Here is an 11,254-nt window from a genome sequence, read left to right as displayed (position 1 = left end):
TTTACTTTTTTCGTGTTTTGCAATTACCAAAAAAAAAAAGCCCCGGAATTAGGAAAAAAAAAGTTTAAATTTATTGACTGAAATAGAAGAACGAAGAGAACGGTGGTGTAGAATCTGTGCTATGGGGGTTTAGGGTTTTAATGGCGTCAAAATGATTACTTGATTGCACCGCCACTGTGTATCTCTAATTACTGTTCGGTTCCGATGCCAGTGATCGAAGAATCTCACATTTCTCCATTCCCTCTTTGCCGCCAATGGCTCTCTCTGCAGATCACCCATTCGAACCTGTTTCCACCACTGCTTGCTCCCACTGTGAAGCGGTAAAACCCTCTCTTTTTCTCTTTTTTTTTCGCTTTATTTGTCATTCAAAGCCGAGTTCTTTATTTATTTAGTTATTTTCCTTCTCTGTGGCAGTGGAAGAAGAAGTGTTCGAAGCTTCAAGAATCACGAAACGCTCTTCGCCAAGCTGTGAAGCTTCTAGAAACAAAAATCAATGAAGTTCAGGCTCAAAATGTGAAGCTCAGCCAAGGTTATTTATTTATTTATTTTCAATTTTTCATTTTTGTGCCTTTTTCTTTGGGATGTGAGTAGTGAATCTGAATAAGAATTTTATGCATATGTAGTGGAATTTCTGCGAGTGGATTCACTGAAACAGATTGGATTAAGTTGTAATTAGTGAACATTGCAATGTTGTATTTTCTGCAGAATGTGAAGAAGAACGGGCGCGAGCCAAAGCAGAAGCTGAGGAGAAGCTTAAAGAATGTAATGCTAGAGTATCTTTAGAGAATGAAGTATGTAGCTTGAGGTCTGAAATTGATGCGATTCGGCAGAAACCTGGTGGTGATGCTAAGAATGGAAATGAGAGCATAGAGGGTTTTCAAGGTTGTATAGCTGATAAGGAAAAGGAAATCAGTAGGTTGAAGGAGCTCCTGGAGGCAGAGAAGAAAAAGGCGGATAAGGAAAAGAAAAACTCGGAGAAGGAGAGAAAGAAAGCAGCTGAAGCTTTGAAGGCAGTAGAAGCAGAGAAGAGCAAGTCTGCAGAAAAAGAGATGCAAATTGCCAAAGTTGAAGCAGAGAAGGTTGAGGAATATAGGACTCGGCTTGTTCGATTGGAGAAAGAAGCTAATGAGGCAAAAACAAAGCTAGCTTCTCAAGTATCTGCCTCCAAAGAGGCAACGAAAAGGTTTGAGGCTGAGAAGCGGAAGATATTAGCAGGAAAAAGAGATGCCGAGTTGGGGATGACGAAAGCTAAAGAAATGCTTGAAACTGAAAGGGGGAAAGTGACTGAGGAAAAGAAGCGAGCAGATTCTGAGATGGTTAAAGCAAAGGAGCAGAAAGCACTTGCAGAAAGTAACTGGAGGAAATTCATCGAAGAGAAACAGCGTGCGGATGAGATGTCTCATCAGGTTGAAAGGGATAAGCAGACAATTGAGGAGTTGAAGAAGAAGATATCTGAGCTCTTATCTGTATCAAAACCTGTTGAAACGGCTGGAGTACCTACTGCGAAAGCTGAAGATACTAGTGATGTAAAGCTTTTGAAAAGCCAACTAAAGCTTGAAAAGCTACGAGCAAAATATGCCAGGCAAAAATTTAAGTTAGAAGCAAGTCGTTGCAACTCTTTACACCAAGAATTAGGGCGAATAAAGACAGATTTTGTTCAACTCCTGCGTCGGCTTGATATGTTGGATGCTTCCTTCTCATCGTTTCCTGGAAGACATGAACAAACAAAGGTTGGTTTCACCTTACTTTCTATTTTGCACCTCTCTTCACTGTCACAATCTAGTTCTGGCTTATTCTCATATGAAGATACCGTGGACGTAGATATCTCTTATCTGTATAATGTTTTTTTGGTTATAAAATCATGGACTCTTGAACTTAATTATTCGTTCTTCCTTGTAGTGATGTTGGAAATCTTATGTTTACAATCATATTAGCTGTGCACTACCAGGTTTTTAGCCGTTGGGAATTAGGAGATTTTCTGAAAGCAATAAATAAGGGATTTTCCAATGGTTTCTTCTTCTGCTTCTTTATTTTTTTTAATTAAAAAAAAAACTATGTTTCTTAACTTCTTGGATGTTTATTTTGCAGTCTGGGAATATGCTATATATGCAGAACTCAGATATCACGAGGCAAGTATGCAATATCAATCTATCTCCGAAGCATAGTGAACTTGAAAATGAGCTTCTGCAGACTTGTTGCACAACAATGGACACATGTGATCCTTTGAGGAAAGACATGCATCCCACTCAACCTCTTGCGCCATCTAGTGGAAATTACTCAGAATCCATCCCAGGTATTGATTCTAAATTGAAGCCTCTTAGCAGAGGACCCAACAGAACAAAGTTACAGCGTTCTGCAGTAAATTCCAATTCAGAATCTTTTTCTGATGGACAGTTGATGGGCTCACAGGAAACAACTGCTTTCCCAGTTAGTGCATCGGCAAAGTTGGATCAGGAGATCCTCAATGCAAGACAAATCATGTGCAACTCATCTGAAAGATATGTTACTGAGAACCATAGGAAGCGGAAAAGAACACATGCTAATATTGATAGTGTTGCAAATTTGTCTTCTCAGAATCTCTCTAATTTGCATGGTTTGTTGTATAGAGAAGAAGACAAATGCTTGGAAGGAGGGAGAGACGTGCTCCCAAATCAAAGCAGTATACAGAAAAATAATGATAGAGCCAACAAGAAGAAAAAGAAATCTCACAGTGAAAAAGTTGTCACAGTACCTAGCACAGGAAGGGTTGCGAAGAAGGGCATAGAAGAGGCCAAAGCCAATATCTATGGGGATGCAAATGTCAGCGAACACATTTCTTGCCCTGGCTCACAAAATTTAGAAATCACTCCTGCCGGTGAAGAGAGGATATGTGATGCTGCACAAAATTTAGAAATCACTCCTGGTGAAGTGAGGACATGTGGTGCTGCAAACAGCTTTGATTCTTTGATTAGTTTGGATAAAATGACTGATGAAACTTATATGAAGTTCTTAGAACTAGATAATGCTGCTTATGAGCAACGTTACAGAAGAGCAGTGGATTCTCCCTTGTCACCATCACTTCCAGAAATTGAATTTCACAAAACATTTGAGGATAATAGTTTGAAGAAGCCCTTTCTAGAGGAAGCACTCCAAGAAGGCATGTCAAGTCGAAAAGCAGACCTGTTTCCTTCACCTGGTCTTGATGGAACTAATTTTGAAATCAGTTCCAATAATAGAAATTTAGATAGTTCATCTGATTCACGGATTAAGCCTACACAAGCAAGTAAAACCGAGGTTGTAAAATTGCCACATATGCACACATCAGAAATTTCCAGGGCCTCATTTCTGGCGGAGGATGAAATTGGACCTTTACACAAACAACCTCCTAAAATTTGTGCTGTCTTTTCCAATATTGAGGACCATACTGTCTTATCTAGGATGTATTTTGCTATCAAAGCCTGTATGGCTCGGTGCAGTTTGGATACACAAACAGTCTGGGCTGTTGGTAGCATTCTGACTGCACTTAAAAAGGAGGAAACACTCTCAAAGAAGTAAGTATCTCATGATTTTGAACAATGCACTCCTTTTTTAGATTCTGTTTTGATACTCAAATTTATTGGTTTATCAAGCAAATCAATTCATGACAAAATTAATCAATAGGGCTTAAGACAATTGATGGTGGACTGATAGTATTGATTTTCTCCTGTTTCCTCTAATCTTTTTCAGGGAGAAGGTTTCTGTGTTGTTAACGCTGATGCTGTTCAACTTTGTCATGGCTTCTACAAGTACATTTGGAAATCTTTGCGATGGCAATATATTTTGCTCCATGAATTCTTATGCCCAACATATTCGTACAGGTATATTCATTTGTTCTCATAAAATTTCTGTTATGTAATTGAATGTTTCTATTTAGATATTTTCATATCATGTTATATGCACTTTCTATAAACTTGAGTTTCATGTTCCTTTTGTGCTGTTGAGTATTGAATCAAACTAAAATGTTTTCCTTTCTGGGCAGCTATGTTGGATGCTGAGACAAGAATCCTCCTTATAGAAACTTGTTCTTTTCTTGAGCTGCTTGGACTTATTGAAGACTTTCTTATAGAAGGAAAAGTTCTAGTAGAGAATACAGTGCCTGCTGAGGCATCTGCAGATCATGCTTCCAATGATTCTCTAGATGGCATTAGTAACTTTTCTTCGGAGGTTGCTACAAGTGAACAATTGCTAGCAGGGAGTATTATATTATCTTCTATATGTGCTGCAACTGATCATGTTGGATTCATCTGTGAAGCCTCATACAGGATTCTTAGATTATGCAAATGGGATTCTTTAATGCTGCTGACTATCCTTCATATTTTTGCTTATTTGGGTGGAGAGAAGTTTTTTGATGTGGACAATTTTGGTTCAATGGTGACTGTTTTGAAATCTTTAGTTATTTTTCTTGAGGATGAGAGCAAAAAAGTTTCTACTTCTTATCTTCCTTCAATCGATCAGCTTCATACTGAATTTTGCACAAGTATTAAATGCCCATTCTTGGAAGGTGCTGAATCCATTGATTCAGTTTCATGCTTGCTCTTAGAAGAGATAAAATACTATAGGCTTCAACGGATAGAACAGGTTGCTTTGTCGGATTCTGGATTCATGCCAGAGAATTTTAATGGCAGACAATGCTCTAATCCGGAAGCAGTTCAGAAAGCCTACAAGAGTTGTGATGGACCTTGTAGTTGGAAAAGGTGCACGGTTTCTTCTGCTGCTCAACCAGGTGTCCTTGGCAATGTAGACTTGTGTTGCCTTGGTGATGTCTTGTCATTGGTGGAGCTGGTTGCAAAGAAAATGGTATTACTCTCTTATTTCCAAGTGAATATCATATTTGTGAATTTAACCTATTGCTTAACTTCAGTGATGCATGAATATGAAACTAACCGAATGGTTCTCTGTCTTAATACAGGGCTGGCATTGGAGTGACATCAAACTCGTTCCTCAGTTGCTGGATATGCTTGATTCAGGCATAGAGGAAAGCTTTGGTAGTGCGATCATTGTTCTTCTTGGTCAACTTGGCAGGTAAATTATTGTTGCATTGATATTGATTGTGATGCAACCAACCATGGCCCACTATTCTTTGAGGGGCTTAGGCCAAGTCTATTAGTTGACTTAAGTCAGATTTATAACAACTAAAATCCCGCATGTGAAGAGATAATCAATGTTTCATGTATGATTTTACGGCTGTTTCTCGTGTGATCCTATATCTGTGGACAACCCGCAGAACATTTTAATGGAGGTTGATGCTTTGACATTTTCTTTGATTTTCTAATTTTGGGGTTAATTTAAAAAATTTCAGGATTGGAGTTGATGCTGCTGGATATGAAGATCGGGGAGTTGAGAACTTGAGATATAAGTTGTTCGCTTTTCTGGATCACACCTCTTCTGTGAAAGCTCGCAATTCTCTTCAGATTTCTGCCGTGACATCTCTTTTCGGCCTTCTTCCTCTTGATCCTGAAGCTCTTGTTTGCACTGAGATCAATCTTCCAGCATATTCTAAATCCATTTCCGACCATGCGCAAACTTTGAGGAAGTGGTCGTCTGGGCTGGATAAAGATGACAAGGAATTTCTATCTACCATGTTAAGACCACAATGATGGTATGTAGCAAGTTTGATTACCCATCCAAGACTTCGAAATTAATTGAATAAGTAGGAGGCTCTTGCAGTCGTTGTTTTGAAATGTAATTGACTGCACATCTGAAAAAAGTTTTGTAGATTGAACAAGATATTGGGAAATTAAATATCATGTTAGGTTTAGAGGCTTCCAACTTGGTTGGTTAAGGGTATGCTTCTGTAGTTCATCTTAGACTTGTAAATAAATCCCCCTTCGGTTGGTTGTAATGTAAATTCATTGTTTTTTTTGTAACCTTATTTTTCATGGAAAATTCCATACTTTTGAAATTAAATGTCAGTATCAAGCTTGATTCACACAATGGTCATGACTCACGAGTCTACATTCATGTAAATAGACACTTTCGCATTAGTTACATTAATCAAAATAAAAACATTATTTCTCCTAGGTTCACTTAAGTGTCAAATGAAGACCTGAAGCTACTACCTACCGGTCATTGCTCACACATTTGTTCAACAACTAAATTCACTCCTCACTAGGACAGTCATGAACTGATTTTGTGAAGAATGTTTGATGTTAACTTGTTAGGTGGCCCATTGAAGGAAAGAGACAACTACACACCTTAAGAAGATAGAAAGAAAACAAAACATAATAGTTTTTTTAGGATTTCAATCTAACTACAACCATCTAAGTCTTATTACTAAGAATTTGACCAATTCAACCTGATCTAACTTGGGTCCCATAAAAGGAATAAAGTCTCTTTGTAAGAATTTTTTCAATTCTCAAGACTTGAAATCGATAATTATTACTTTAACTAATTGCAGGATGCTAATTAAACATAATATGTATCTGCTTGCCTAAGCATACACAGGAGGAACAAACCCAACTTTCCACATCTTATTTATACAAGTTTACTAGCAATAACTTTTCATGTAGTGAACTAGTTTGAATGATTAGTGAGACACACAGAACCATGGGGTCTGTGGAGTACCAACCATTGCTAGACTCAAACACAAAGGTTTCATCTTTGTCAGCTGATGCCATTGAGGATTTCTTAGAACACAAGCCAATCGAGGCACGGTGGTGGCTGAAGCTAGTTGCTTGGGAGTCAAGGCTCCTCTGGCTCCTCTCTGGTTCTTCCATTATTGTATCCATTTTCAATTACATGCTAAGCTTTGTAACATTGATGTTCACTGGCCATTTGGGGTCTCTAGAGCTCGCTGGAGCTTCCATAGCTAGTGTTGGAATTCAAGGTCTTGCTTATGGAATTATGGTATGTATTCTTATTTTCTCAGAAAACTCATACTTATCTTTGGTATAGTATGCTCAGTTTTGAATCCTAAATTTCCATCAAACAGTTGGGGATGGCGAGTGCAGTGCAAACAGTGTGTGGCCAGGCTTATGGAGCTGCGAAACACGCGGCAATGGGAATCATATTGCAAAGAGCAATCATCTTACACATAGGTGCAGCAGTGCTACTCACTTTTCTTTATTGGTTCTCGGGACCTTTTCTAAAAGCCATAGGTCAATCAGACAGCATAGCCGCGCAGGCGCAGATTTTCGCCCGAGGACTAATCATTCAGCTCTATGCATTTGCGGTAACCTGTCCAATGCAGAGGTTCCTCCAAGCACAGAACATAGTGAATCCTTTGGCATACATGTCAGTTGGTGTGTTCGTTCTGCATGTTCTTCTGAGTTGGCTAGTTGTCTATGTTTTCGATCATGGACTTCTTGGTGCAGCACTGACACTCAGCTTTTCTTGGTGCATTCTTGCTTTGTTGAATGGTTTGTACATTGTTCTTAGCCCAAGGTGCAACCAAACTTGGAATGGCTTTACTTTAAAAGCCTTCAAAGGAATTTGGCCTTATTTCAAGCTCACACTTGCTTCTGCTATCATGTTATGGTATGTAACGATTTAATTACGCATAATATCTAACTGTTAATTTAAGAGGCGGGACCCAAACATGACACGTCACAAAAAAAAAAATGGTAAAGATCAGACGTGATAAAATCATGTAAAATTTTCATATCTGATGATCTGTTTAAATTTTTCAAAATACGTTAAATTTATAGAATAAAACCACTTATGTACATATTTTTTATAATGTTGTATGGAACCTAAATGTAGTTTGGAGATATGGTACAATCAAGGACTAGTGCTTATATCAGGACTGCTCTCAAATCCAACTATTTCACTGGACACGATTTCAATTTGGTATGTTCATAGTTAATTTTGGAATGATCTTTCTACCCATTGTTCAAATTTCTTTCTAACAATAATCTCCATGTTTACATACTTTTCAGTATGAACTACTTGAACTGGGACATGCAATTTATGTTAGGACTTAGTGCAGCTGCAAGGTAACTTACAAAACAAAACACAATTTTATTTTATGTTAATTGTTTTCATCCACTCAACTTTCAGACAAAGATTTTGATCACAATTTCAATGAATTCAGTGTGAGGGTTAGCAATGAATTAGGAGCAGCACATCCAAGAGTAGCAAAATTTTCGGTGTTTGTAGTAAATGGAACGAGCGTCGCGATCAGTATAGTATTTTGCGTCATTGTCTTGATCTTCAGGGTTGGTTTGAGCAAGCTTTTCACTACTGACTCTGAAGTTATTGAGGATGTTTCTAACTTAACTCCATTGCTAGCCATGTCTGTTTTCCTTAATGGCATTCAACCTATACTCTCAGGTAATAAAACTATATACTATATATAAACACCATTCTATGGTTTATCATTTATTTCTGATCCAAGGTCTTAGGTTTGAGTAAATAGGAAGAAAGAGATATTGGGAGATATAAAATTGTACCAACAATAAAACATAATAAATAAACACTTTCAAATTTTTTATAGCTAAGTTTGATAAATGTCTCAAGACAGAAATACCATACAAACTATTTGGAGAATGAAAGATACAAAATTAGATAAAAGATCTTTGTCTTAACTGTTAAGGCAAAATTTGTCTCTTTTTTGTCTTTATAAAGTTGAAACCAAGACAAAATTTATGTGTTATCTTTGTTTCCTATCTTAAATAAATAAATACATCCAATGAAACATCAATCAAGTTGGATTGAATTGATCAAACCTTTTATAATATGGTTTAGATACTAATGGTTTATTTAGACCTGGAAAGAATAAATGTTCCATCTTTATTAGTTTACTTTTTGTTTGAAAATTTTCAGGAGTTGCAATTGGAAGTGGATGGCAAGCTATAGTTGCTTATGTTAACTTGTTTTGTTACTATGTTATTGGTCTTACTGTTGGATGTGTCCTTGGCTTCAAAACATATTTAGGAGTAGCTGTAAGTTTGAACCATTACCATTTCCCTCACTAATTAGTTACTGCTCCTAAGCTTGTATTAAAATCAGTGTAATTCTAAGCATTTGGAATTTCTTACAGGGTATCTGGTGGGGAATGATCCTTGGAGTTTTCATACAAACAGTAACTCTTATAATTCTGACTGCAAGAACAAATTGGGATAATGAGGTAATCAAATTCAAAACATTAGACTATACAACCTTAAATATTTTAGAGAAATTTTAATATATATCATATTAGTATTTTAAGATTTTTTGACATCAAATGCACTTTTAAATGATATGCATGAAATAAAAGAAATTCCTAAAAAATCGGTTTAAGGTTTAAGGTTTATTGATTCGCATATATTTTTTGTAGAGAAAAAGAACGTCACATATTTAACTTTTAAATATCTGTTTAGCATAAAAGAAAACGGTTAGATACTAATGTAAAGTCAGATTTGATCTTTTAAAGACTAAGTTGATGTCTCGTGAATCTTTTAGAAACTAATTTGTCCTTGTTATGACATTATCAAAGGTGAGACTATGAAGCAATTTGTAATTGTTGTTTGTAGGTTGAGAAAGCTGTCATTAGAATCAAGAGATCTGCAGAAGATGATACCTTAGAACAATTGGTTGCTGATGCTTAGAATAATAATTTACATTACTTTTCTCTGAGCTTAGTAGAAATGCTGATTACCAAGCACAATGATGTTGTAGTTCATGAGGGTTTCTTTGTGTTTTCACATATTTTTGGTATCAAATAAGGAAATCCACTTATGTGGAAGTTATAATCTATATAAATTATATTTGGGAAAGTATAAGGAGTCAATGAAATATTTATACAATGTGTACAATGGAGATTTATGGAGTATTAGAGATATAATCATTAGTGTTACATTTTTCCATCAGTTGAAGCTTTTGGGATGAGTAGTATCATGACATGGTATTAAAGCGCTAGATCCGAAAGGTCAAAAGTTCGATTCTTGGTGAACCCAAAAATTAAAACTGTGTTAATGATCAAATAATGTATTACGTAGGTTTTTTTATGAGTTATTTAAATTGAAACATGTGAGAAATTTTCTTATTCAAAACATCATTTATATTGCTCATTTAAAATAAAGTTTTTATCTTACAAATATCTCTTTAAAAAAAATTATAGGAATCAACATGAACATTAATATTATCTGACAAAAATTACATATTAATTAAGACATTACAAAAAATTATTTAAAAAAATTCTAAATCATGGTAATAGAGGACAGAGTTATCCTCACTTTTACAGTTGTACGGTAAAGAGGTAATCCAAGCCTCCAATCAATGGAGCCAGTGAATTCCTTGCAAACGCCATGCAACCTGAGACTCAGCATGACTTTTAATACTAATCAAACAGAGATTTTTTGGGAATAAGTAATGCTAGGATTAGTATATTTTGTGATTTGTAGTTATCAATTAGTCATAATTAATATTTTTAAATGTGTGAGATTATATCTAATAGTGTAAAAATATACACTCTTATGTTAATAATTAAATATTGACTAAATTTTAGTAAAAGTATTGGCTCTGAGATTTTTCTCTGAAAATATTATTTTTCTGACTTTTTTCACTAATTTGGTAGACTTCTTTTACATGTTTTTTGTGAGATAACTTCGAAGTTTCTCTCCTACGAAGTCTCCCACGATCACATGGAGGTGCTTTTTGGAGTTCTTTTCGAGTCTTCCGTCCTCTCTTCTCCCTAGAACTTCTTCTTTTTTAATCGGAAATTTGTGGTCTAATTTTTTAATATGCAAATCAGTTTGAGTGGTATTGTAATTATTAAAAAAAATTATTGGTTAACTATATTGGCAGTTGGTTAGTTTTCTAATGGAGAAAACACAACTGTTCACAAAAAATATAATTTGGATCTCCAATTCTAATCATTATAATAAACACTCTAATTCCATCCTTTTTTTGTGGTTCAAAAATTGAAAGTTCTAAGTTTGGAATAAAGATTATTGGCAATGGCTAGAAGTATTATTAGTTTCATGAAATAACTAACATCTTCTTTTAGTGTTCGACCTAGAAGGAGCAATATACTTATTTAATTGTAAGATTTCGAATTTTCGAAAACTAAATAATTAACTATTTATGAGTTATTATATTATATTAAGATTTGTTTTTAAAAAAATTATTTTTTAACAAAAATAACTAAATAAAAATTTTATAATTAGTAAAATTTAATTTAATTATGACTTATTCTATTCAATTTAAATTATTTATTAAAAATATTTTGATAAACAAAAAAATTAAATTGGTTTTTATTATTATTATTATTATCATTATTATCATTATACTATTATTATTATTACTATTATTGTAT

The 11,254-nt window shown here is 35.1% G+C and overlaps 2 protein-coding genes across 3 annotated transcripts in view; both read left to right on the top strand.

Annotated features, from left to right (window-relative positions):
* The first annotated feature begins 83 nt into the window (after positions 1-83).
* On the top strand, positions 84-5,885 carry LOC107496528 (uncharacterized). The gene is made up of 8 exons (XM_016117799.3): positions 84-320; positions 415-529; positions 706-1,730; positions 2,089-3,530; positions 3,706-3,836; positions 3,998-4,815; positions 4,928-5,040; positions 5,318-5,885. The coding sequence occupies exons 1-8, from the start codon at positions 255-257 to the stop codon at positions 5,613-5,615; spliced, it is 4,008 nt and encodes a 1,335-aa protein (XP_015973285.1). The 5' UTR covers positions 84-254; the 3' UTR covers positions 5,616-5,885.
* A 575-nt stretch (positions 5,886-6,460) lies between these two features.
* Positions 6,461-11,254, top strand: part of LOC107496587 (protein DETOXIFICATION 41) — a 17,013-nt gene continuing 12,219 nt past the window's right edge. The window contains exons 1-8 of one of the 2 annotated variants that reach the window (XM_016117890.3): positions 6,461-6,864; positions 6,950-7,494; positions 7,720-7,806; positions 7,896-7,952; positions 8,051-8,289; positions 8,782-8,900; positions 8,999-9,085; positions 9,471-9,712. In XM_016117890.3, the coding sequence (XP_015973376.1) occupies positions 6,541-6,864; positions 6,950-7,494; positions 7,720-7,806; positions 7,896-7,952; positions 8,051-8,289; positions 8,782-8,900; positions 8,999-9,085; positions 9,471-9,545 (1,533 nt within the window). In that variant the 5' untranslated portion in view covers positions 6,461-6,540 and the 3' untranslated portion in view covers positions 9,546-9,712. Of the gene's footprint in view, positions 6,865-6,949; positions 7,495-7,719; positions 7,807-7,895; positions 7,953-8,050; positions 8,290-8,781; positions 8,901-8,998; positions 9,086-9,470; positions 9,713-11,254 lie in introns of those variants that run through there. The other variant, XM_052251845.1, reaches the window with a different exon arrangement.

This window comes from Arachis duranensis, chromosome 7 (genome assembly GCF_000817695.3).
Source record: "Arachis duranensis cultivar V14167 chromosome 7, aradu.V14167.gnm2.J7QH, whole genome shotgun sequence".
Classification (NCBI taxonomy): domain Eukaryota; kingdom Viridiplantae; phylum Streptophyta; class Magnoliopsida; order Fabales; family Fabaceae; genus Arachis; species Arachis duranensis.
Note: the sequence above shows the minus strand (reverse complement) of the source record. Positions and strands in the feature narration are given on the sequence as shown.